Below are 27,874 nucleotides of genomic sequence, written 5' to 3' on the forward strand. Positions count from 1 at the left end.
ATTATATCTCTCGATCGGCGCAGCGCGAGGGCTTTATCTTTCTCTCGCTCTCGTACGTGTGCCACGCACTTGTACACACCCGTACATCCTCTGCCCGCGAGGAGCGTGTCAAAAGTACATACGTACGTACAGGCCGAAGAAACGAGCGAACAATGAGTCGCCTTTATTGTTTTTCGCGCAGATAAGATGCCAATCTCGGGGATCTTTTTTCGGACTCTCCCTCTAGCTACTTAACCGAAGGAGTCAGGAACGCGATGGTGGATCTAGGCGAAGCCGCAGCTCTCTTTGGAAACGTGGCTACAGATGTTGGGAAACGGCTATACGAGCGGTTTTGCACACTCTCTGCCGCGTTTGTGGGATTTCTGATCCGACGATGATTTGCCTCGCTCTCGAGCGTGAAACTATAGAGAAAAATCCGTCGATGAATCATCGATCATTGTATGATCGACAACATCGCTTTAAACGCTCAATTAAGCCATGCGCGGCATACCCGTTTTCCTTGTAAAACGCTCGCTATCTCGCGATCGTCGAGGCGCGGCTAGCTAATAATTGCCAACGGGAAAGACATCATTCCGCGCGCTATGAAAAGCGCCTTTTATACGCGACGACGGCGCCAAATTTTCATAGCCGATAAATCGCGCAACGAGCTAATAAAACGCTGTTTAATTAAGCTACATCGGCAACAAACGGGATGACAGAAAAAAGTCTCCGTTCCGCGTGGGTGTCGGCATCCGCGAGTCGTCCCTCCCCAGAGGTGCAGACAATTTTCTCGCGCCACCCACGCGACGCGTCCAATCGTCGCGTACACTCCATTAGTGACGAATCGCGCGTCTATTCTCTCGACCGCGATTAATCATTTTCCCGGCTGAGATAAGATGGAGGCTCCGCTGCTACGGGCTGTAATTATGCAAAAAGCGCATAGGACGCGTTAACGAGGCTTGTTTACGAGACGCATTAGAGACGCTTAACGTCCGAGCTGTGATAGCTTGATTCGTCGCGGGATGTACCGCGCCTAGAGCTGTCACGAGACACGACGTTAAAATCAGAATCCGACGAGAGAACGTTGCGCGATGCATGTAACCGACGACCCACAAAGCTCCCGAGAGGAGAAAAAAAACACATCCAAGCCACAGCGCAGCGTCTCTTCCACGTACGTAATCATCAATTAAACAGCATTGACTGTGCGGTCGTAGTGCCGCAATAACTCAATGACTTTTTAGATACAAAGTTGACAATTACGCAAGCGAAATTATGCTGCGGAGAACTGACAATTTCGCGGAGCGAGGTAATTGCGCGCGCGCGCGCGCGAGCGGGAAAAACTGGGAAATTAGGAACTAACGAAAACGCGATGCGCTCTATGCACAATTCTGCGGTCCGCTACTATACGGGAATGCTTGCGACATGCGGCATTCGCTGACCTTCTCATTCCGGTGAATCTCGTAATTTCTGCATCGACACCCCGGCGAATTCTCGAAACGGCCGTCGGATCGCAATAAAACAAGCTACACAGGCAGGCAGTGAGGCACATGAAGCCAATAATCCTCGATTAAGCCGCAGGCGTCCATTCTTCCCGCTGCACATGTGACCAGTCACATCGCGGCGCACAGAGCAGCGTTGCGTAAGCGCTGATGCAAATATGAGCGACAGCGTCTCGACCCTCGGCGACCCGACGCGCCCGGTGGTCCAATTTGCGGCTGCTTTGTCCAATTACGCGGCTATTAGCCATTACCGATGCGACGACTGCTGTGTCCTCCCTGGAGATTATAGAGGCTCTTGTCGTCTCCCGGGTATTGCCGTGTACGTACGCGTAGATACGGACAAAAAAAAACATCGAACGCCGGATTCCCATGACGCGCGAATTCCGGAAACATCTCCATGCAAACTCTCTCGGCCAGGAATCTCGGCTGGATCGCTCAGAGCACACACACGCGCGCTGCCCAATAATCATCGCTCACTTATCGCCATTTCCCCGTACACACGAGCGGCCAGCTCACGCGTCCAGAATGATGGAGTTCTCACGTCCGCACACACTCGGATCACAGAAACGAGCCATCATATTAACCCTCGCCTTAAACCAACAAGCAGCCCACACCTGACGAAGGAGGAGCAGACCCGCGTTATATACACAGAACGATACAGCACACGGACACGCAAGCGAGAGTGAGAAGCCGGAGGCCAGCGCAGTCCTCGTCATCGTCAGGTCAATTAACGAGGCAGTAGAGGACGAGTCTATGTAGCTCGGAAATTAAGCCACACCTCGCGAAGCTGCAGCTGAGAAAAACGAAACGTTTCGATGTACTCCGCCGAGACAGCTCGAATTAGACTATATACATCAGGTTTGATGATAACGAGCGGTAGCTCGTAAATTACTCCGCGACGACTGCACACGACGGAATATGGCCAGTTCAAAGAGGGAGAGAGAGAGAGAGAGAGAGGATGATGCCATGGTGAGAGAAAGGACGAGCATTCCCGGAATTTCGGGCAATTTTAACGGCGCAGGCGCCAGGAGACTACACACACACACACACCGTCGCGCCCTGCCTCCTCGTAATCTTCTCTTTCTCTCTCTTTGCCCCGATGCTCAGCTCTCCCATACTTATATACTTATGTACGCGAGCGGCCCTCCCTCTTCCTTCTCGCGCTTCTTTATATTCCCGTAGATCATCCCGCAGCTGGACCTATCGCGTCTCGATTTTCAGGTGCAGGAGACGCGGAAAGATCGAGCTGTATCGTATAATGTCTATGACCACACTCGAGAGCGAGAAAGAAGACGCTGCGGTGGAGCTGCGAAACATCGCGTCGGGAGCTCGAAGCTGCGGACGTGTATAGTGTGAGCCGATGCTATATACACAGCCTTCGAGAAAGAGAGTGAGAGAGAGAGAGAGAGACGAGATCTCTCGCGGAGGCTAACAAGGTGGGCCCGCCTCGCGTAATGACGGGTTTCGCGGCTGGCGCGCGCGGCCCGCACTTATTGCTTTTTATTTATTTTTAATCCCTCCTCGAACCCGTGTGTGTGTGTGTGCGCGCACACGAGGGGACTAAACAAACGGAGGCTGATGCTGCATCCGGAGCCCCGGGCGAGGCTCGTATAATCTTCGGCTATGCGTGTGGGAACACTGGCAGTTCTCGTGAATGAAGGTGTACGGCAAGTGCGAGGACGGGTATGAAGGGAGAAGTGTATGGCTGTATACATCTAAAATGTATCTTGAAAAATCAAAGCCGAGATCGGCTCTACAGTGGCAGTTTTAGCGAAGGAACCAATGGAAATACAGCTAGGACTTTACGAGCCACAGGCATCGTTAACCCGCGAGAGAAAATCATTCGTTCGCTCGCATTATGTGATCAAAGCTCTAGTTTATACACCGTGTATAGCGCAGGTGTAGAAACAGCATATTTCGCTTTTGCACACGCCTCGCCGCAGCTCTCTCTCTCTCTCTCTCTCTCTCTCTCTCTCTCTCTCTCTCTCTCTCTCTCTCTCTCTCTCTCTCTCTCTCTCTCTCTCTCTCTCTCTCTCTCTCTCTCTCTCTCTCTCTCTCTCTCTCTCTTGGCCAAGGCTCGTAAAATTGTTCAACATTCTGCGTGATTATGCTTTATAATGCACCGCGCGACGTCTTATTTATGCAAGCAGCCCGCAGCGCCGCAGCTGCGCGACTAATTTTTTCTCAACAATGCCCCCGTAAACTCGCTCCTTTCATTTTTTATAATTTAATCGCGCAACTCGACAATCAGCCGGGAATAAATGCGCTGGTCATCGTGAGAAATTATCTTCGTCGGGCGACTGAATTTATCGAGTTAATGCGCGATTCTACTCCAACGCTCGTGATGAGCCCACACACGCAGGTGTCTCTAAACGCCGACGTAAATCGCGCTACATCCTCGTCAGCGGGAAAAGAGAGCAAGATAGCTCTCGGTCCGCGGCATAATCGTTTAAACATAGAGAGCTAGCGATATTATTATTACACGGGGCAGCGACGCGTCCGAACATGCAATGATCGGATCAATCAAGCGCGCCTCCGCGGCTCGAGGAACGACTCAATCATCGCACGGAGAACTGGTTACTGCTGCTGCTGGCCTATAAGCCAAATAAAGCAAACCGAAAGGTTCTCGCGCGCTCGAGAGTGGAAATTACAAGTCCCTCGCACGCGCTGCGACTCGTTACGAAAAAGTGTCGGATATGGCAGGCGCGTTGACGAGAGGAAAGATCGTCGAGGATTCGAGGCAGCGGCGCAACGGGATGAATCACCGATGAGACGATTTTTTAAATGGGGAACGACGAAATCCAATAATTTTCAATCTCAATTAGAAATAAATCATCCTCGGGTCGTGGGGCTCCTTAACTAGAAACCCCGAATTCCGAGTTTCGCAATCTCGAGGCGTCGTAAATAACTCGGCGATTAATTACAAGCCCGCGTAGCGAGGAAAATCGTAAAACCAAAGCGCGCTTGCGGGGAAAAGGTAAGCTGACACACAGCCCGCGATAATTAAGCAATTCGATCGTCGATATCTCGTACACGCCGGTGTCTTCTCTCTACCTGCACCGCGGATATCATAAATCCAGTCCTATTACGGGCGTCGTGTGCGAGCCGAAAAATCGACGTTGCGCAACTGACCGGCTGTGTTATATATACGTATATGAGAAACAGGTGATAAGCGCGCAGCCGGTGGCCAGCCGCAAAATCGATTATTTCTTCGCCTCGACTCGAGAAGAGAGAAGGAAAAGGAAGAGGACGAGGGGCAATCGAAAAAAACGAAAATAACACTGTCTCCGACAGCAGTGGCGTTACAAAACGAGGCGAAAATAAAAGGATACGCGCGCGGCGGAACGACGTCGAAGTTGTGTGCGTATATCCGCTCGAGTGCGGCCTAACGTATAATCAACACATTTTTATGTCCTACAACCGAATTTCTCTCCTCAATGGCCCGCTAGTTTCTGAACGAGAACGAGGCGCCCTCGTTTTATCACTCGAGAACTGCTTTTACAATGCCTACACACAACGGAGTGAGTTATATACGGTATATCAGGTACATCAAAAATATAATCCGTCCAAACAAGAATATTCGCATTCGCAAATGACTTTATCACGTATACGCACGGGCGAATTACCGAAACCGTAAGCTCGGAGCGACGGGGCGAGATACGTGACTCTCATTCATTCAAGCTCGGCTCTCGCGCATAGCCCTCGCTCATCATCCGGCTCCGGCGTCATCATCCTCCTCCTCCTCCTCCTCCTCCTCCTCAATAACCTCGCCTCTGAAGCGAGAGATCGAGCTGGTCGTTTTTAGGGCCCGTGCGAAATTATCCCGACCACCTTGGCTGATTCTCGCTCGCTTCCTCCTCCTCCTCTTTTTTCACTCTCTCTTCTCCTCGTCCTACGGAGCTCTCGCGCTCGTTTTAAGACAAGAGCGTTTCGTAATTTGCCAATCGTTGCGAGCTGGCCGGGCGCTTCATTTGCATTTTACGATTTTTCAAGTGAAATTAACGCCCCGGCGCGCGCCTGCATACGTGGATGTGTATATAAAGCGAGAGATCGGCTCGGGGAGATTATAATACGTTCGCGAAACGGAGGCTGCGCCGAGATAAGGGATCGATCTTTCGAATCGACTCGAGGTAGCAGGCGACGTAAACAAGTGTCGGGAGTGTGTTTCAATCGGCGCAGCTCGTCCGCCTCTTTGTTCGCTCGATCGAGAATTTTCCTCCAATCGCACAGCCGGGAGTTTTAATCGCCCGCATGGCATTGCGCACTCGTCGCTCGGAATAATTTACGTATCGGCGAATAATAAGCCCGTCTTTTTTCGCCGCATTTAACATGCAAACGATTTTTGCCGATTTAGCGTTTCCCCATTAGAGGAACGCGGAAGAGAAAATGATTTTTACGAGCCGAAAAATCTCACATAGGAAAAAGGCTTTTAATACGCCGCTGTACACGCGCTTATAATGCGTGCGGCCAGTTTTATCGACAGAAATCGCGCCGTAAAATTCACGATCCCGAGCGTATTTTACGCAACGGCTTTCCTTAATACACGCGAATAATATGTAATTTATACGAGCGTGGAAAAATCTTACGATACACGCCGTAAGTCTGGCTGGAAAATTCCGATATCCTAGTCCTCCAAAAAACCGCGCCGCGTCTCCCTCCCCCCTTGCAAGTAAAAACTCCGCAACTACTCGTCCGCGGCGTGCGTATAAATATGAGCGAGCTGCGCGCATAACCCGGCGAAATCGAGCAAAAAAGCCTGCAGCCGAAAGAAAGCTAGCTGCGCAGGCACGAGCGGCTCTCGTTATAGTACAGCCGCAGCTCTCGCGCGGAGAGAGAAAAGAAAGAGCTGCGGCTCGCAGTCTCGCGTCGTCGTGCGGCGTATAATCCTACGCCAGTGGCGGAGAGACCACCAGGGAGCTGCCACGCCCCCGGCGAACCTCGTGCAGCAGCAGCGCGAGGCAATGATTTTAGCGCAGCGAGTCGTGCAACGGCGGCGATGTGCATGCATTCGCCTGGCGAGAAGAGAGACACGACGCCTGGCCGCAATGGCGCTCGTTATGCGCGCCCGGGAATCGTGTGCGGTGGGGGGCGGAGGTGTAGAGACGCGTTGGTTGGATTCTTTTGAAAAATCGAGAGGATCGCGCCTGATAAACTCATCCCGAATCCGCAGGCTCGCGTAACGATTCCATCAGTATACAAAGCCCACAACGAGGCAGCTCCGCGGATGAGCGATCGAATCAATTAATCAATCCATGCCCACACTTATACACCACATCTTCTCTCTCGCGTACGCACTCGGAGATGGAGGCTAGTGTCGACAGCATAATCACCGGTTGCCCGAGTGCCCCGGAGGACAGCTAGTTCTTCTCTCGCTCCTCCGAGCACCGAAGAGAGAAAGAGGAAGAGCGTCATCACGCCCACGCGAAGAGAATACACACGTGTCTCGCGTGCGCTGATGGCGAGGATATTTTTTACAAGGCTGTTTTCCGGAGTGTGATTGTTTCTTCACGGCGTATATATAGTCGTTTTATTCTTCAACTTTGCAGGTCCGAATTTAAAGCAGACGGCCGCGCGATCGATCGCGATTAATTTTATTACGCAGTATCGTAAATTGTCCGTAATTGGTATGAAAATAACCGGGCGTACATATTTCAAAAAAAGATTCGAGGTCACGGCCAATCACGAAGCTCGCGATAAGTGCCCCAAGGAAGAGAAAAAAATCGAAAAATGTCCGACGCAGCTAAAATAATCAATACCACACGCTCCTGCCGAAAAATCTATCGCCACAATTACAGCCGCCAAGAGAAATAGCACACCATCGCCGGAAAAAGCGTACTTTATCGGGAATGCGTCGCGGTGACCAGAGAGCAGCAGCAGCGAACCTTCCTCCCCCATAAATACGGGGAGATTAATACGTCGGCCACAAATCTCGGAACGATTCCGACCGGCGCGCGATGCTTTATTGTCTGATATCGTCACGAGAGAGAGAGAGAGAGAGAGAGAGAGAGAGAGAGAGAGACACGCGAGGCGTAATAAAAGGTCCGAGAGAATTCATGGGGTCGCGCCGAGTCGAATGTGACAGACTGCCGACAATATTGTGCATTCCAGCCGCACGGCTCCGTTTGTCGTATATGTAGCGATGTGTATCCGCGCGTCGAGCGGTAAACGGAAATTCCACGGCTGCCTACGCCTTGTAGCACACATTTTTTGCGCCCCGAACGCACGTATGTGCTTTCCTTTTCATTTCTCATATACATGTACTCTCCGTGTCGCACGCGTCGAACTTCTGATCGAGAAGAGAGGCAGGTGTATTGCTTTCCGTTTGTCAAAAATCGTCCGCGGAGGCGCAGGCACGCGTCAAAAAGAGGAGACACGATATAATCGCGATCGACGCGCCGAGATAAGGGACGAGTCGGAGTTGACGCTCGCGCAGCCCGTAATTACACGGCTATCACGCGGAATAATGCGCACCCGGAGAAAGAGATCGTAAATCCCGATATATAAGCGCACGTTTAATTGCAGCTTATTTTTCACGTATACTAAATTGAGCTATGAATCGCCCCGTGTGCACATACTCGACGATCGCATAAGCTTTACGCTCCGGCTGCGGAACCCTCCTCGTCGCTGCTCCTTTTTTCGCGTCCGCGCTCGCGAGATGAGTCTAATTAAGGTGAGAGCGTGTATATACGCAGACGCTCTCGAGAGTGTGTGCGGCCTCGGCTGGATTCGATCCGCGACCGAATTAATTCGAAAAATCCAGCAGCGGAAACTCGACGAGAAGCGTATCGACGCTATGACGATTCGAGAAAGCAGGTTATTACACGCGTGTCATCAGCGGCTGGCGGGCGCTAACAACCGCGTCGAAGGCTATTTTTCGAAAGTTTACACCGCGCGATCGAGCTGCAGCGCGGCTGTTTTGACGTGAGCGGCTAATGCGATTAAAACTACTGTTGTTAGAGAGAAAGAGCGAGCCCGGGAGAACTAGGCGAGTGTAACGAGCGGAGAGAGGGGAACATATGGTTAGAGCCGAGTGGAAACCGTGTATTAACATAATGCAGCCGCGCGATCCATCTGCTTTCGTTTTCTCGTTCTTCCTCCGCGCTTTTTTATCTCCTCTCTCTCTCTCTCTCTCCCTCTAATCAGTGGGTGCGATGAGTTTTAGGGACACGATTTTCCTCGTTGTATTACACAACCGCGTATAGCTCTAATTAATACAGCCGTATACAGGCGCATCGCATTCCATAAAACATCGAGTCGATCAGATCCGTCGTCGCCGTGGATCCGTATAAATAAGTCGGCGCTTTTGTGCCGCCGGCGCCCCACGGCGCGCGACATGCCTCCAAAGAGTCACCGCCGGCTATTTAACGCGCAAACCGGCCGCCTCTCGCATCGATTGCTTCTTAATTTCGTCTCCGCCGACCAGTCTGTCTGCCGGCCGTGCATAAATACGCGGCTAAGAGAGAAAAATGCTTTCGCGGAATTTCAGCGCGAAGAGCTGAGGTGTCGAGAGACTCGCGGACGTCATTTCGGAGCGAAGTATCGATGCCGTGGGAAAGTATACTAGCGGTCGCTAGCTGGTATGGCACTTGCCGTGGAATGCCGACCCGATGCCTTTAATGTGTTTTTGATGTGTGCGACGAGATAAAACAATGTGCGGTCGAAGAAGCGATTTTTTTTTTCTTCTCGACTGTGCGAATGCGAGATATGATTGATAGATCGGGGCGTTTTAATGGCTGGATTTGCCCGAGATCGGATACTCGCAATCGAATTTCGGACGGGCTTATCGGCGAGCGATCGAAGAGTCCTGACGGCTAATTTTTCTTCCGAAAAACTTTGTATACAGGTGATACCAGAGCGAGGCCGAAATTTTAATAAAACAAAAGCGCGTATTCTATCCCGCGCTTTTACGAGCGGCGCTCACGCACCGGCCAAAAATTTACGATCCGGCCCCTGCGGATTCAATGAAAAATAACCCGAATTCCGACGAAAGCTTTCCGTCCGCTCTCTGATGCATTGTAAAATAGCCTTCCCGCACATATCCGCGACTATCGGCAAAACTACTCCCCCCTCTCTTCCGTATTTTGTTCCTCCCTTGACGCAGTAGCGCGACTTTTACTATCGGCTCTTTTCGACGAGCGTAAAACGCCGCGAATAGCATATGCAGTTTACGGTTTTGCGCTCGCTTTCTCCCTTATCATAATCTCCCCCCCCCCCCCCTCACTCTCTCTCTCTCTCTTTTCTCGGAAGAAGAGCGCTGCAGGGGCACAAAAGACGCTAGCGCGCGAGTCAAATCAAGCATTTGTATTCCGCGGAGATTTTTCAGCGCCGCCGCCGGACAGTTTTCTCATTTCGTTTATGGCCGGTCATAACATAACTTTAACCCAACCAGCGACTGCGGCGTCGCTAGAGTCGATCCGGAAGCCACCCCTAGAGCTAGTAGTATCTCTCGTGCTATAACCGGCGAAAGTGGGCAATAGCGCTACGGGAGAATTTTTATATTAAATGGCGGTATTAACGGTTCGCTCGAACTTGATTTGCTGCTGAATTATTCCCTGCGCGCTGTAGCTTTTTGGGATTGGGCACGTTCGAGTATACACTGGCTCTTTGCGGAAACGTATCGCCGGGTTTACTTAAAAAAATTGCTCTCGTTGTGGTATGGAACAAGGGGGCCGAATAAGAGATGGAAAAGCATCTATAACGAGTGATAATCCTCGCAATCAAAGGCGAAACACCGACGACCAACTGGGAAGAACAATGCTCGCGAGCATATAGTACTACACACACACACACACACACACACACACACACACACACACGAGCCGAACAGCGTCGGTGGCAGGTATTTGGGTTATACTCAAAGTACATAAATCGTCGAGGGTCGATGGGCGAGGAGCGCGTGCCGGCCGATAAATAGGTACACACAGCGGTGGCTGCCGATTTCTTCCGCGCGGCAGCTCCATGGGAAAAAGATCGGAGCCAGTTGTGCTCTGGGTGGCTGCGCTTGTCTCTCGCTCTCTATCGGTGGGCTGGTCCGAGAGCAACGGTTCGGGGCCTATTCGGGAATCAGATGCTATCGCTCCCGCGCGGAGAGTCCAGTTGGACTCTGTGCACGGAGCAGCGTGTTTAGAAGGGGCTAGAGCTGTACCTGTGCGCACGCGAGCTTCGATAACGGTACAGAGCGCGAGATTATTGATAATTTCGGACAAGCTTGTAACACGTGATCTTCCCCCCCCCCCCTCTCTCTCTCGATTATGCAAACGCCGAGCGCAGAAGAAAGTTCATCGCGATATCGGCCGAAAATCCGTAAAGCGCACGCTGCGCCAATAAATCATGACGTCGTCGAGTCGCGCTGCATGACTCGCCTAATACATAAATTCGGATGATCCTCCTGCACGGCAGCTACTCCCGACTCGGACAATAAATTAATTATTCAGTCCAGCCTCTCTCTCTCTCTCTCTCTCTCTCTCTCTCCACTTATGCGTCCCAAAGCTCTGCTCGTCTGGCTCGTTTCAGCTCGTATACGTATAAAGCACATACGCGCCGGTTTCCCTCGGCGGCGGCATCATGGGCATGAGGCCCCGCGCGAGAGCAGATACCGATCTCCTTGGCGCCAGCGTCAGGTCGGCCCAGAGGAAGAAGAAGAAGAAGAAGCTGCCGGGATAGAGTCTCCCTCTACGCCGCGTACCCCCTCTCTGCTCGGCGACCACTGAGCTCCCGTCTTTTGGGCCCGTCAGCGCCGGCCGCCGAGCGGGGACTCACGAGCCCTTAAATGCGGTTTTAAGCGTAACCGATACCCCGACGGGGGGTCACGGGACTCACTCCCTCTCTTCTCTCTCGCTCTGTCTCCTTCTGGCTCCTTTGATTCCGGGGACCCTTTCGTCTATGCCACTATACGCCGATGGCTAGGACCCACTTTTAAAAAAAGGGATCCCTTGACATGACTAGAATAACCGCAGGATGAAAACTCGATCATAATAGCGGGGGCTCGTTTCGCATTTTTTTCCTACTATATGGGTTAGGTCGCGTCCTCTCGTTGTTGTGGGTTTCGTAACGCCGTGTAGTGCATTCAAAGGGTTGCCTCCGTTGTTCGGATTCAAAAGAGCGTCTGCTATCTGTCCCCTACATTGTTTCACATTCGTATAAAAGCTTGTTTCGCGATACAGTCTCGCAGCTGGTATAAACAGTTGCACACTTTTAAAAGACGGTGTAACGATTCACTTACGCCCGCCCCCCTTGTTACCCTAACCCATTACCCGCGAAGACACTCTTTCATCAATTACGAAGCCCAGAGAGGGAGCGCAGAGCGACTCCACCTCCCACAAGTCCCATAAACTAGGCGACTCTCTCGTCTCGGATCGACGCGCGAACAGCGGGATAGCGATGACCGTATAGTCTGCCGCGCTGTAAATATTTGCTGTCATCGTAGCGGTAACCTATAGCGAGAGGACCACATCGAGCAGAAAAGGTCTCGAGCACGTCATAGAGCTCGCGCACGAGCAGTTATACAGAGAGAAGAAGAAGAAGAGGATGAGGAGGAGGAACGGATCCCAAACGAGAGTGAGAGAGAAGTACAAGCGTGTCACCTGAGCCTGGTAGCGCGGACACTGATCTTGCGGATAGCGGCCCTTTGTGCCGGGCCGGCTTCCAAAGCACCGCCACCCGAAACGTGCCCCGACTCTTTCGGATCTTACTCGTCGCGAGAGAGACGGATGCCGCTATCTGCAGCGCTGCAGCTATTTTTCCCGCCGAGAAACACGGATCCGGCTGCAGCGCTGTTCACCTTGATGCAGGATGCTGCTGCTGCTGCTGCTCCGCGCTATACACTACTCTGGAGAATGAGATATTACGCTAGATTAGGCCGCGGCTTATGGCTCTGGCATATACCTGTGTGTGGTTGAGATGTGCTGCAGTAGTCCGCGGTAGCAGGATCGGAGACATCTCTCATGGTGACGCCAAGTGGAATTGCTCGGATGGACGGAGAAGAAAGGTACGGATGCGCTGCGGTATCATTTTCTGGAATTGCTTTGTTTTCAAAACATTTCTTTGTGTTCGAAGTCCACGCGCGTTTTGAATGTGTAGGCCAACGAATTGCGTTTCGGAATAATTTGCATCACAATATCGATGGATATCTGGAATCTTGATTTTTTCAACCCTTTCTGAGATCCTGATCGGATTATATCAGCGCGTACAAAGTGTTTCGCCGAATCATTTCACTTTCAATTTTCTAAACTCACTGAATATCGTCCGCTCGGATCGACATCTCGCTATACGTTGAAAATGTATACAAAGGTGTGCCGAAGAAAATTTAGATTTTCAGATAAAACGCCCAAAACGACGCAATCTTCCTACGAATAACAGTATTCGACCTTCTTGGATGCGTTAATTATTCCGCAATCGACGCTTCAAGTACACCCATACGTGTAATTAAAGTATTTATAGCTCGCGCGAATGATAAAAATATAAACGATAAGCAATCGACATATCCAGACAAACCGGTTACGTGTGAAAATAACAGAAACGGGGGAATATTTATTTCAGCATATCATTTTGTTTTCATGCAGTAATTGATACCCTTGGAATCGTTCGACGCTGAGGACGCAATTACAAATATTATTTTAAGAGCAGCGCTTTAATTAATAACGAAAATACATTAAAACCTGGATTTATCGCGTCGTTTTCGGATATGACGGCGACGCACTGTTTTCCGAAATTTTCCAGCAGGAAACGAAGCGCTCGGAATGCTAAGCGTAATAAAGTGAGAAAGAGGGACAGAAAGAGCAACCAGCAGATAGAAAGATAAAAAAAAAACGGGAGCCGATGAGTTCGCGCACGTATACGGAATCTGTAATGAGGTGAAGAGGCGCGAGCGTCTTTGCGAATGATCGTCGCGCGATTAACGGAACGTGCTTTTCGATTTCTCGGCTTTACGACGTTTTCTGCCTCTTTTTTCTTTTCTTACCAGCAGACGATTGCTCTGATAGATTATGTTTTGCCCGCCTTTATTGTCCGTTGGAAAATTTTCTTTAGTTTAACGATGTACATCAAAGGAAAATTAGTCCCTTTTCTACAAACTCTTGTGGAAAAGTACAAGTCATCCTGTATGCATCGATTACCAATCCAAACTACTTACAACTACAAGCTATTCCATCGTTACACAAAAGAATAAAATTGTACAAACTTCCGAAAAACGATTTCTACCCAGAAGCCCCTCGTAAAACAGCTGAGCTTATAATCGCTGCATACTATTAACGTGGAAGAAGGGATAAGTCGACTGGAAAACACGTGCGATGCAACTCCGATGATTATACGTTTCCCTTCGTTTCTTTTTCACCCTCATCTCCTCTTTTTCTTAATCGATGGGTAACCGATAGTTAAGCCGACATTTCACCGTCTCAGTGGCCACACATATAAATGACCCTCTACATGAACACGACGTTTGAACCTGCAGTAGACCGAGAAATGCAGACGTATATTTCGTATTGGCGCCAGAAAGTTGTAATCCAAGCTTTTCAAATTCTTCGGGTTGTGGGACATCGTTTTGGGGATTGAATTATAAAATTAGTTAAATTCCCTTAAAATTTGAATAGGCGAGTATTTAAAGCTTGTGTATACACAACACCAGCACGCAATTCGTGTGCTAATACTATTAGATACAAATCGGGGTACAAGAGTCGATCGCATAAATACAACTGCTTAAAAGTGTGTACGTGACTACTTATACTTTGAGGTTTGACATTTCGGACTTGAAGTAAAAATTTATATTCGCTGCTCTTATCTCAGTCGATATCTGGTTCAGCACAGTATTTGAAAACTGAATAAGTTCAAGCAAAATCTAGCACTCGTAGTAATTGTCGAAAAGAACTATTTTTTAGCCCGTGTGTGTACGAACAAACTACCGTCATTCATTTGCATGCTCCCTCGACTATTATTCAAGGAATGCTTTAGAAGCCCTCCGATCCTCCGAAAAATTGAAATCCTTCTCTCAATCTTCCACCTAAAAACCCACTCCCAACTCTCGCTAAATTATATTCCAGGCAGGAAAGTCCGAGAGCGCGGGCGCAGCCTCTTTCGCTCTAACGCGTGTCTCGCCTTCCAAAATACTCCCAAAGCGGGCCTCGAAAATATCATACACACGTACATATCGCTAAACTCGCCGAGATCTCTCTCTGAAATTTCGGAATCGCAGCGCATTCATTGTATATACGCATCATCAGGATCGTGGCCGATAACTATAACGAGCACCGAGGAAACACACAGATCTCGGACTCGGCTTCCTCTTTTTTCATTATATTATGCGCACGAGAGTCGAGAACGAGGAGGAAAAATACAGTAGCAGGTGCGGAGTGAATGCGTAATCGCTGCTTGGCCCACTCCTTTTTCGGTAGTCGTCGAGATTTCCGAGATTATTGTCGCCGCTTGTTTTCAAAGGATTTCCGATTGTAATGCTCGGGAAGTCATCCTCGTTTTTGGGTAGATAGGAAATGAGATTCGTGCGGGCGACGATTTTTGAGAGATTGCATTCTCTCACGTACAGCGGCGTAGCGAAATTCTAGAAATCGGCCACGGAAATGTGGAACATCGTGATCGAAGACAAAGTACTAAATCCCCCATTCAACATTGGTGAAAGCTTATAAACAAAATAAATAACTTTTAATTGGTCCTTACACTCGTAAAATTAGACGAGTTTGCCAGACAGCGCAATGAAAATCGATATAATTAATAATAAATAATTAATGATAAATATAAATAAATTACTTACTCGTTACAGATGCACACGGTGTTGACGATGACTCCCTCACATCCCACTTATCTGCTCGCTTTGGCAAATCAGAGATCCCTTCGAACCCGTCCACAAAAGTGAACGAGTTTTAGCCGAAGACTGAAATGACGCAAAGCTCACTGCAGTAAGTAAGAAGCGCCGACATCGCTGTAGAATGCCGTGATTCGCGTCATGCAATCAAGTACTCAGGAAAGCCACAGTCTGTAAGTTACACGTATAAATTAGTTTTTGTTTTCTTTTATATAAGAATCCGCTTACAATCATTGTTCTTACCAGATTCTTCTGATCGCTTCTTCGAACTATATGGTCGTTTCACATTGTCTCATGAGCACCTGCAGTGCTGCATGAAATTCTCGAAATCTAGAAAGACAAATTTTAAAACTATTTTACTTTTTCAGAAAAAAATTTACGTTTCTTTGGCAAAGCGAAACTTGTTCATAAACAAAAACAAGCGCTTTCAGCATTTCAAAATATTCAAAGAAAGGTAGCTTTCTCGTATTCCAAAGCGCATCGCCCCCCCCCCCCCCCCCGCCCGACCCCCTTTCCGCTAAAAATAAAAAAAGTCAGCGACACGGCTCGCAAATCACGCGAGAATTTCGCCAATCTCGACGAAACCGCTTGGCGAATTATCTATCGGTCGTACGTGCGTTAATACCCCCACACGCGCCGTGTAAAATCAGCAGCCCGCATATCCACGCGGGGCCGCCGGAGGCGAACGCACACGGCATCGCCGCGTCGCGCACACCGGGCGTTTTGTAAAATCTCAGCGCGTGTAACTCATCTTTCTCCATCTCCCAGTATACACACTGCAGCAGCAGCAGTTCCACGAGCCGGCCCCGAGTTGTTTATGCTTTCCTGTGCTGCAGCAGCAGCACTTTCTGAAATATGCAAATCACGAATCCACATAATGGTACTATCGCGATAGAGCCGAGCACACGACACTGCAGCGGCAGCAGCGAGGTAGAGATAGCAGCAGCGGCTACACGCCGTATACGCGAGAGTTTCTCTCTTTCACTGTCTTCGGGGGGCTCTTCGTTTTTTTGTACGTGATTTTCCGCCGACGCCATCGCGATTATATTGCCTTGCAGGAGTGGAATATAAGGAGAGAAAAATATGCACAAATGATCCTTTTCGGCGTTACCTTTGATGAGCTCGTGGTGCACGAAAAAACAGATGTCAGGGGGGGGGGGGGCGATTGCTTCCACGCACTTTTTTGCCGCGAAGGAATACCAACCGTCTATCTCCTCCCGATGCAGCCATCCCTCGATGTAGAAAAGAGGAAGGAACCCAATTTGCGCGAAAAAAACTAACCTCGCGCTAGCTTTTCTGAAAAAAGTCGCGAGGATAAAGCCAACCTCCCTGCGCGCACGAAGAAAGGAAAGCCGGAAAACGCCACGACAGCCTCGCGCGAGAGAGAAAAAGAGGGACGGAGAAATAAGAGCGCGCCGCGCGTGTAGTGTGGAAATTTATGGCCGGGCCGATGTCGACGGAAACCTTAAATTCAGCATCGCGCGCGCGGAACCTCCACGAGAGAGAGCGAGAGAGAGGAAGGAAATCGCGGGAGTAGCTCTCTCGCGTCGCCGAGAGAGAGAGAGAGAGAGAGAGAAAAGTAACGACGCCCGCCAACGAATAAAATGATAATAAAGCGCTCGCGCGCGAGCGCCGGGGGGATCGAAGAGGGCGAGAGAGGAGAAAGCGGAATTTAGGTGTATACTTGTATATATAGCTATATATATATATACGTACCTCGGGTGCACTTTACGGCGGTTTTTTGGGAACGACCGCATGAATTTTCCCTTTCGAGGGAGAGGTCGCGAGACGAGAGAGAGATGTCGAAAATGGCCAACGACGCTCGACGTTTGCAAAAACTCGAAAATGCCGAAAACGCTGCGTAACTTTAACTCGCTGACTCTTGTGCTTGCCAGTCGGCTTTGGTATTAGAATGCGGCACGAAAAACTCCTGCAGCGAAAATCCGCCCCGATTTTGAAAAAGACCGTTACAGTTCGAACTCTCGATATTCGCTGGTTCCCGGATTCGCGATTAAATGACCCGATGCGAACCTTTATTGCTAGCGTAAATCACCAACAATAAAATAATCAAGAGGGACTTAGCACAACTTACCACAAACAAAAAACACAGCATCGAAATCCAAAAGCCGGCCGCTCGCTGATTCGGCCGGAAGAGACAAAAAAAAAATCCCGTATCAGTGTTGGGCCCTCGTCGCCGTTGCCGACTTATTCTCGACGTGAGGATGTACCTACTACTTACTCTCGTTACTTTGTTCAACGATTTGAACAAAGGCGTTGCAAAAAGTGACTAAACGACATTCGCGCCCGGAAACTAATGAGGAGAGAATGACACCAATTAGCAAAACCGTCAAACCGGCGAATTTTCCCGTGTAGCTACCGGAAACAGTGTATGGTGGCGCCACCTCGAGAACTCGCGAGGGAGCTGATAGCGCGTCGTTCAAAATCGTGCGGTCGATAACGGTCGAAAATGTTCGCAACTGAAAAAATTGGCATTATAATTTTTATATTTTTATTGTATGTGCATTCTGCGGGAAGATTGTAATGAGAGAATTGAAAAAGTCCAAATTTCTTTTTCTCCATCATGCCTGGACATAATAAAACGGGAAAAGGTCTAGAAAAAAATCAGTATTTGAAAATACATGTGCATTTTATTACATAATATAATATTATATTAATGAACTATATAAAAAATATGATAGTACGATATAAGAGTTAGAAAAACCCATTTGTATCCTGCTTTCGATACACTCTTGGAAAAAGTATAATATACATTTGCAACAGTACAAACTGCGTAATATAAATACTGGGTTTTTAATCTGATAAAACGTTATTTTTGCAGAAAAATGAGGAAAATTAGGCATATATCTATGTTGTTTACATATTGCATTGAGTGAATGCAGATGGCAAGTTGTCACACATAAATGACACACTCGGGCAATCATCCAATCTATATACTTTAATAATTAAAATAAAGGCACTACTATACTTAAGAAATTATTTATAAATTCGATGAACATGATAAAATCTAATTATCTAATTATCCAGCATATTTTCGATGTACATAGGATTAATTCAATCAGAAATTTGCACAACTTTATATTGAAGAAAAGTCCAAATATTTCCAACATTTGACTTAAATAGTCTGAAGTTCTACGGGTATATGGGACATATGACTTTACATTTAGCTGCTATAAAAATATATAGAATTTTTCGTTTTCTTTGAGAACCGTGCAACCGAATGAAATTTAATTGTATTCTGTTATGCAAATCTCCAAACCTGACAAATCATAATTTAAGTATAACAACAATATTACAGAAACTCTAGATGCTAAATATTTATATAAAGTTAACGCGAAAAACTCCGAATAGATGTTTTCCGAGACTTGATGATGTACTGTTTATCGAACACGTTAACAAATTTCCAAATATATATATACAAAACTATGTACATTTCGAAGCGTTCTGTACAATTCAATCCTATGTATGTTCATTTTCAACTCCAATAACAATGATTACATTGGCATCACACGACAACGATTTCGAGGTTGACACAGAGGTGACAGAATTTGGAAATGAAAATGACAATACACTGTACTGCCAATAAAGTACGCTGTTTCATTATGGTGCATATCATCACAATAATATACAGAATCGGTCCCATTCGACAGTCTAAAATAGCGGAGAGTAACTTGGGGTTTTCTCATAAAATCTTCATTGTCTAGTTAAAGTACAATATGATAGCTCGGATTTATATAATTCATCTGATTGTACGAGTTATTCGTAAAATAAATTACCTATTTGACCTCGATATTTTATACGTGAGGATTTTAATCTTCTGAAATTTATTTGCTTGTACGTGCATCAATGTTATGAACAATTTATGTGGATTCAAGTGAATCGATAATTTCCATTGGTAGTAAAATATCGTATAATTATTTGTGTATCAGATTATCTGATATGTAAATAGATATTTATAATCATGTTACTTCAATACGATTGCATTTTTTTAAGATAAATTTTACATAATTACTTCTGATCTATATCATGTCTAATCACGAAAAAAAATAATTTTTAAAAATTTTTCATAAAATATTCTTATCATGTTTGCATTACTAATTATAGATATTGAAAATAGGTTCTTGTCTATGAGTAAACCAAATGTACTCTCCTTTAAACAAAATAGTACATACCTCGTGAACGAAAAAAGGAATAGTGCGCGACGATCTAAACGTTATTCTTCTACAAGCTTTTTGTAAGACACCTTGTATGTACTTAGGAAAGCGGTTTGTATATATTATTAATATTCTGCTGGTCTTTGCATCATTTTCTACTATCTAATATACGACCAACTTGGCAAGCAACCGGAACACGCGGTTTTAATACATACTTGGAATGCTTTTATTTAATATACGCAAATAAAAGCGTATTTTACGACAAAAAAAACAGACATGATTACTTTTTTTACTTTCTTTGTTGAAACGTCCTAAATAAAAAATAAATATTTTAATAATACTAAAATTTAGTTCAAAATTCCAGTTTGATTTAAAATTAAGTTTTTTTTTCTTGCTTCAGTAAGCAAGATGAAATATAAAAGTTGATATAAACCTTTAATATAAGAAGTTTTCATATCCAATACTAGTAAAATGTAATCATATCTGCGCGGGGAATGTATCGAGTGCTTTCGAGATACATTCACGAACATTTTTAGTTCGACGCAATTTTATACAAAATCGCAATGTCTTTAAGTGTATACTTTGAATATATTCGATAAGCGAGATTCGCTATAATACTGATTAGAAAAACGTGCCCATTCGAGGAACGTCTGTCAGTAAAAAAATTTGATATAAAAATGAAACAGTGATATAACAAAGACGAAAATGTGATTTTCTATTTCGAATATTTATCAGGAATATGAAATAATAAAATCGATTCGGATAAACTCTAGGCAACATTTAAAAAATGATTATAAATACTCGAGACTTCATTGTTAGTTTGGATACGTTAATAAATGTTATCAAGACGTACGTTCGCTACAAACTAAAGGAGAGTAAAATTTATACAATCTTAGCGTCAATGCAAACAAAATGTTTTAAAAATTTTGCTTGCAGCAAATATTACTCATATAGTAATCCATAGCTAAGTATAACAATCAATCGTTTCATGATTGAATAACGATATAAAAAGAAAACAGCTGCCCATTCTATCACTAACTTTTTTATAGCACACATAATATTCTGAATATATAAAACAACATTTTAATCGCTTTGACGCAATCAATTCCTGTATAAAATTCATTTGAGACCACGCGGTAGATTTTTTAAACTTTTGTTGCGGATAGATGTGTTTGACAAACCTTTAGAAATTCAAATATTTTACTTCTACTACTATACTAATCAGATTTTTTCAAGTCTTTCATTAACAACTACAAAGTGTCAATATGAATCATTGAAAAAAATTCAACTGCATCGTGAATTTTTCTTTTCATTTTGCAGCCTAAAATCAGTACATTCAAAATCACTTTTAAGACGTTACATTCTCTGGCAAAAAGAAAAGATTATCCGAATTTTTCCACTTCTATTCAGTATAGTTTTTTCATTCATCTTATATAAAAGCCTTTGTTTTTGTATACGCAAACGAAGTGAGCTTTCAATTCCAAATCTACATCCAGTCTTATTATGTTATTGCATTCGTTATCAGAAAAACGAAAAATAAAACTGCATAAGTAGACTATGTTACGAACAAGCTATTGATTTATAATATTTTCACTAAGGCAGTATGAAACTAAAAATTACTCGTTATCTAGAATTTTGATACTTTTATATAGATTCTTATGCAGTTTAATTTATCACCCTTCAATATCTTAAAGCTTATTCATTCTAAACCGATTTGTTTCAACAGAGATAAGAACAGTTGCATTGAAAATGAATTTCTCCATCGTCTACCACCCTCAATATTTTCCAAAACACATCCAAACACTATAGAAAGAAAAGCTATCCACCCTAAGTAACAGTCCCGACTTGAACCCCTAGAAATTATAAAAAAATCGCATACAATTACGCTTTTAAAGAGCCGTGCTCTCAAAGGGCGAGGAGGCGCGATTAGGGGTTGCAGGACAATTATCAGATGTACGGTACAGCTCCTGCAATAGCGCCGAGGATCCGTCCCTAATTTTGGCGAGATCAATATCGGCAAAAAAGTCACTCTTCATCGTGCCAACAGCGCTGTCCGAACCGAAGCTGTCCTGGCGCTCCACTGCCTTACTCTTGTAATAATCATCATAAAGATCCGAAAAAGAATCCGAGCTGGCCTCGAGCAGTAGTTCATTCTCAATATACCTTGAGTTCTCGTCTTCTTTAATATCCTCTTTGTTATTGTCTTTTTCCTGAGGCTCGTCCTTTGAATCATTTGAGTCATCGAAAAAAAAGCTTTCGACGTAACCAAGGTCGGATTTGCCTCGTCTCCTGTTCCTTCGCTTATTGCTATTTTTTCTCGACACTGTAGGTTGCTGCAGTTCCTTCGCCTTCGACTTTTGTTTCCTTTTGGGAGAATCTTCAGTAATCGTTTTGTTTGTCTCCGTCGTATCGTTTGTAAAGGCGCTCTTGCAAGGCGATTCTTTCGTCGGTGATATCTTCGTTCGTCTAAGGGGTGTCGTCGATGATGAATTTGACGTTTTGTTCTTAGGTTCGGTATCGTTATTAACACTGTACGAATTTTTACTTCCTTGAGATCCCGTAGATGTATTTTCTTTATCTAATAAAATGGACTTGCCAAATTGACGTAAGTACACGCCTACGATGTTGAATTTTCCGTTATCGGCTTTCGGATTTGTACTCGTGCCGTCTGTGATGGGAGAATCATCTGGAGATTTCTTGCTATTCGTGCGTGAACGATTGACTCTGTAGGAGGATCGCTTGGATTCGTTGCCATTAAGATTTGAGGGCGAGGTAGGAACTATGCAGGGACTGTCGGCTTGCCCGACGTATTTTATCTTTTCGACGCTTGGGTACTTTTCCAAGGCGTATTTATCCAATGCTACTTGCTGAAAAAATAATTATACGGTAAAAATGATGTTTAAAATCGAATCACTTGGAATTTTATACCAAAAGCATATCAACTTACCAAATTGCCTCGGACTGAATTGGCACCACGTTTACGCTCCGTCGTACTTGCATCCTCGCTGCATGTACTACTTTTACTGCTTTGCCTTGAATACGTCCTCGACGACTTGTGGCTCGTTGTATCAGCGCCGGAATCTTTCGATTTGCTATTCTGTCTGGAGTATCGCTTTTCCTTCTCTACTGGAGATGATTCTGCTTGCTTTGTGTTCTTTGGTGGCACCTCAACGTTCTCCTTGCATTCGCTGCTCTCTCTGTAAAAGTCTGACTCGAGAGTACTGTCGTCACAGCCACTCGCTCGTCTTTTTTCTCGATGTACCTGAAATATTTAAAATTATTTGCTTACTATAGATGAATTTGTAAAAAAAGCGACGTACAGGAGAAAAAATCGTGCCTGACCGTATTCGGCATTTTCTACTCGAGAAAAAAATCACTTTTGAAAACTGCCTTACCTGTCCTTCAGTTATAGTTTTCAACTGCGGACTCAGCACGTCCGGCGTAGTAGACTCGCTACTACTTGGACTTGGCCCTGCATAGTTCTTGATATCTGCTTCCAGATCTGATGGCAGCGGGGCATCAACAGACAGATGCATAGCCAGACCCTCCAGCCATACTTCCATGACTTCAAAGGGCGGCCTCTTATCAGGATTCAAGTCACAACAGAGAAAAGCTATAGTATAGAAGCATTCAGGACAATTAGCGCAGAACTTGTCCTTGAAAGCCTTTTTATTGAGACCAAAATCCGAGGAGCGCGGCAAGTAGTCTGGATCGGCCTGTACGCGACCGATTATCTCACACATGACGATGCCGAAGCTGAAGATGTCTACCTTTTCGTCATATTTATTGCCCTTCATCATCTCAGGTGCCATCCAGTAAGGGTTGCCGACTACTGTATAGCGCTTCTTACGTTCCTTCCGAGATGTTCTCACTTCGCCATCCGACCGTCTGGTATACTTGCCTTTTAGAGATGGATGATTAATATTATTAATAATGCATACAAAAACTTTGCCTGCAAATTAAATTTTAGTATTAAACTTAATTGCTTACCAGGACTTTGTTTATCAGGTGCATTTCCGTTTTGTATAATTCTCGCCAGTCCAAAATCAGCAACTACCACAGTCTTGTCCTCTCGCACCAGGCAATTATGAGAATTCAAATCTCGATGAATGATGTTCATAGAATGAAGATAGGCCATACCAGCAGCGATATCTTTAGCAAAGGAAGTCCGCTGCTCCCAAGGTAGAGTTTCACTGGTATCGTGCAACAGAGCTCGAAGTGTACCTCCCGATATAAACTCAGTAACAAGATGCAGCTTCTTATCCTTGTAAAGCACCCCGATGAATCTTAGAACGTTGTTATGATGAAGCGAACGCAGTACCGCGACCTCTTTCAGAAAGTTCTTTTGCGCCTCTTCGTCAACCCTGTATAGCTCTTTCAGCACCATCACCTCGTTAGTGTCTCTGTGAGTGACCTTGTAGACCTGTCCGAAAAATCCCTTTCCCAAAAGTTCGCCTTTGACGAGGTCACTGGCCCGAAATATCCTCTGGTTCTTTGGCTCGACCCGAAAAGATCTGGTTCGACTCAGGTCACATGCTGGATTCGTTGGCGATGCTCTATAATTGAAACGTTAATAATCGATAAGTTGCAGTCACGAAAATAGTTGGCGACCTATATCGAGAGACGATAGTAACTCGATTCCGATTCTCGGCTGATGATTTATTCAAAAGACGAAAGACATGTTCTAAATGTATGTAAATTTTTAATTTATGTCTAGTTCGATGAGTAATTATAATGCCAATTACGCTGCGGCTTGAAATATTGTACATCGAAATTTCGCGGAAGTTACTCAACTTCCTGACGCTCGGCCGTCTTTCGCGCGGCCGCTCAACGATCATATAACACGTTTGCCAAGTGTCCGCGTTTAAAAATAAATCTCTCACCCGTCAAGCAGTCGGGACATCGAACTGCTGCGCTCCTTCTGTTTGGGGTCCTTGGTCCTTCTCAACTGTCTACTTCTGGTTCCGCTATTGTAGCCCTCGTCACGTCGCTTGAATAATCTGTCCTTGCTCTCGGGGCTCGTTTTCGGGCTCGACGTTCGCGATATAATCGACGAGTGGGCTGTCGAGAAGGTCGGCCGCCGAGATACCGCGTCCGGATCGTGTTCTATCGTCAACTGAAAATCAACGTTGATTGTTGTTACATTTGTCATGCATAATCGATTAAGCGCGTAACTTTTGAAGAATTCCGGCTTACCTGGAGAACCGTGTCCGAATATTTTATAAGGTTTTCAATGCTTTCAATGGGTTGGTCTTTGACTGGTGTGCCGTTGACTTCAAGTATTCGATCCCCGATGTGTAGGGACATGAGATCACTGGACATGTTGAGTCTAAAATATTAATGTCGGATATTAATGCTGATTCGTCACAGACAGGTTGGACATGTATTCGTTAGTTCTCTCTAGAGTGTGGGGCATGCACTTTTCAAAGGCAGACTAAAGTTTCCTATAGACTTTAGTTTCTTTTCCATTGTTATAGAAGCAGGCTGATCAAATGCATGAGCTATTGGTATCTCCATTTCTGGCATTAATATTGGCTAATATGATAACAAAAAATAGTAAGTAGAAAATTGCCATAACCATCACTGAACGAAATGTTATTTTTATTTGCAGTTTTGTTAACTTCAGAAGCGGTTACTTTAGATGAATAAATTAAACCGGTTTTGCAAATAAAATTTTGCCTATTTTATATTCAAAGTAGATAAACAAACAGTCAAGTTTTTGCACTTTTTGTGAAAGCACACAAACTTTGGAAGATTATGAGTTTGTAATAAATCCGTATATGAGAAAATCTTCAACAAACGAAATATTAAAAAACATCACAATCATGCGTTTCGAAGAAATTAGGCATTGGCAATGTGTGCAACAAAAAAAGAGCATTGATAAATTATTGCACTATCTATTTATGTATTTCAAGGCAAAATATTTGCAATTACTTTGCATGTATGTGTATATATAAAGTTGCATTTATATAACAAATTACATGTGCTCATTATTGATTTATTATTGGTAGTACCTATAATTAGAGAAGTGGCAGCATAGCCTAAAGAGAACCTCCGTCATAGAGGCCACCAGCTTACAGATCTTTCCACGAACATTTCTTAATAACCTGCATTTTAGTTGGGAGTTATTATAAGCCTTGAATTTATACTACATTACAAATTTTAACATTATTTATTGCATTGGTATCTTTCAATGCTTATCATGCATGTAAATTGAAGCCAAAGTTAAGTATTATGTAATTTGTTTCAGTTTGATTACTTTTTTATGTTAACAATGTAGAGTATTATCTCTTTATGTAACTTTACTTGTAATGAAATAAAATTTCTAATCTAATTTTGTGCTGATTATGATACAAACTGTAACAAATGAAATAAAAATAAATAACGTTCATCAAACTTGTATTTCTGGCCAAAATACCTCAAGACGTTATGGCGTGTGGATTTTCATGAAATTATTACATTTTGTATCATCAAATTCTTGTCAGTAATTGTTATCTTAAGTGTAACCAATAATATTCGTTTTCAAATTTCTCGAAATTAGGATAAGCTTTAATATTACACTCACTCAGATATACGAAATAATGCACCACCACAGCTTCTTGGACTGGGTGTACTATCTAGCGTCAGTCTGATTCCTCGCTGTTTCTCCTGGCCATTGGTACTTGGAGGGATCTCTACCAGTCTTATGCTGTGTGGTTTTCGAATAAATGGATAGTTTGCAGTTTTGTTGAGGGGTTGCATTTGTCTTTTGTAGCAAACACCGCAATACAACTTTGATCTCTCCACAAGAGCATAGCTTTCGCCATCTCCAATGAAAGTACCACAGGAATTGCAAGCAAAGCATTCTGGATGAAATTTGTGATCTCCAGCTAGCATGACAGGGCCAGTAATGACATGTCCACAGCCTTGGCAGGCCTCCCCATAGGCTGCCCAGTAGTCATCTTTGCAGAATAGCAGTCCATCCTTTTCAAAGTACCATGATGAAAGTGCTGCATCGCATGCAGAGCATCTGAAAATTTTTCATATTATAATGCAATGAATGATTTTTCAAAAGTAGTATTTATTGGAAGTTTTCTGCACATACCGAAAACAGTCCACATGCCATTCTTGGCCAAGAGCTTGAATAAATTCATCCTCGTCAATGCCATTGAGGCAGCCAGCGCAAGCTGACACATCTTTGTCTTCATTATCACCACTACTCCCACCACCACCAGGATCTGTAAAATAATAGTTTTAATCTTAATATAACTGCAGATAGTATATCTTTGTGCTATACATGTACACTAAAATTGAAATTTTGTACACAGTTTCACATATCTCTATTGTTATAGTTATCAAAATTTATCACAATTGCCTAGATAACTTGAATTGTATGCCCCAACTAAAGTAACTTCTTTACTCAAAATAATGAAAAAATAAAAATACCCATTTCAAAAGAAACAATAAAGTAAAAACAGCATGTATCACTCTATTCCTTATACGGCATAAGTTATATTCTGCACAAAACAATAAAGTAAACAAGATACAATAGGAAGTGTAGTAGCAGATACCGCATATTTTTATTAGAGTCAAAAACATCCACCACTTCAAAACAAGTTGAAGGAAAAATCAGGCTTTGGAATCAAGTGTGTAGATCAAAATTTGAAAGGACTCTGACGCCCACATGCTTTTGAGCAACAGAGACAGACAGATCTCTCCAGAGGCATGAGAGACAGAGAAATACCAAGAATGAATATATCCCCCGTATCATTAGATCATCGCCAAGGATATTAGATCACCACTCGAGAGCTTCAAAATAACTCAAAACCAGCAAAACAATAAGCATCCACGGGTATAGGTATATCCCGAGGAGAGAAAAGTATGAAAAGAGCACATGCACAGCATAACGAGCCCATAGACGTACCCGAAGTATTGGCTGCAGCAGGCTCGTCCATCGTCGCGTCGTCGTCATCCGTGAGGCGCCGTCGTCCCAGCAGCAACTCCAGCGAGCGGAGAACCGCCCCAGCAGCGACGGCGATGACTCCGTTCTCCAAACCGAAGTCTGGAGCGTCGAAACTAAAGCACTAGCTAAGGCCGCTGTCTCGTAGGCTGCATCGTTGTGTGCACCACTCTATCCGAAAGCCAGCTCTCGCATAGAAACACTTCACACACCGATGAATGCTAACAGCACACGGCTGGACCACTTCTCCACGACGACAACAATAGCGCGAGCAGACTTTATTCGAGTCTCTTTCCGCGTCGCAGAGACAGTAGACAGCTCAGCTACACGTAACTATATAGGTATACAGAACAACTCGGAGACCAAAGAGAGAGAGCGAGCGAGAGAGTGGAGTACAGACTCGCAGCACTCTCGACTCTCGCGCGAGCGCGACTTTCTCTCTCTCTTTCGCTGCTGCTGCTGCTGGCGACCCTCC

General features: G+C 45.1%; 1 protein-coding gene across 2 annotated transcripts; it reads right to left on the minus strand.

Moving 5' to 3' along the window:
• Nucleotides 1–17,916: 17,916 nt before the first annotated feature.
• Nucleotides 17,917–27,835, minus strand: LOC100122320 (LIM domain kinase 1). 2 transcript variants are annotated; one of them, XM_016984400.3, is made up of 10 exons: nucleotides 27,364–27,788; nucleotides 26,545–26,677; nucleotides 26,026–26,469; nucleotides 25,475–25,567; nucleotides 24,657–24,789; nucleotides 24,344–24,576; nucleotides 23,451–24,016; nucleotides 22,856–23,361; nucleotides 22,408–22,722; nucleotides 17,917–22,327 (listed from the first exon to the last, which is right to left on the minus strand). In XM_016984400.3, the coding sequence occupies exons 1-10, from the start codon at nucleotides 27,392–27,394 to the stop codon at nucleotides 21,350–21,352; spliced, it is 3,432 nt and encodes a 1,143-aa protein (XP_016839889.1). In that variant the 5' UTR covers nucleotides 27,395–27,788; the 3' UTR covers nucleotides 17,917–21,349. The 2 variants fall into 2 exon arrangements, with proteins under 2 accessions (XP_016839889.1, XP_016839890.1); XM_016984401.3 differs by lacking the exon at nucleotides 25,475–25,567 and having other exon boundaries at nucleotides 27,364–27,835.
• Nucleotides 27,836–27,874: the final 39 nt, after the last annotated feature.

This window comes from Nasonia vitripennis, chromosome 3 (assembly GCF_009193385.2).
Source record: "Nasonia vitripennis strain AsymCx chromosome 3, Nvit_psr_1.1, whole genome shotgun sequence".
Classification (NCBI taxonomy): domain Eukaryota; kingdom Metazoa; phylum Arthropoda; class Insecta; order Hymenoptera; family Pteromalidae; genus Nasonia; species Nasonia vitripennis.

What these genes read in the sequence shown, in the direction of transcription:
- LOC100122320 (XM_016984400.3), bottom strand. Translation starts at nt 27,394, where the DNA reads ATGGACGAGCCTGCTGCAGCCAATACTTCGG. An exon ending in ATTCGGACACGGTTCTCCAG is followed by an intron (nt 24,577 to 24,656) that starts GTAAGCCGGAAT and finishes GTTGATTTTCAG; the next exon opens with TTGACGATAGAACACGATCC. An exon ending in ACCTGATAAACAAAGTCCTG is followed by an intron (nt 23,362 to 23,450) that starts GTAAGCAATTAA and finishes CATCTCTAAAAG; the next exon opens with GCAAGTATACCAGACGGTCG.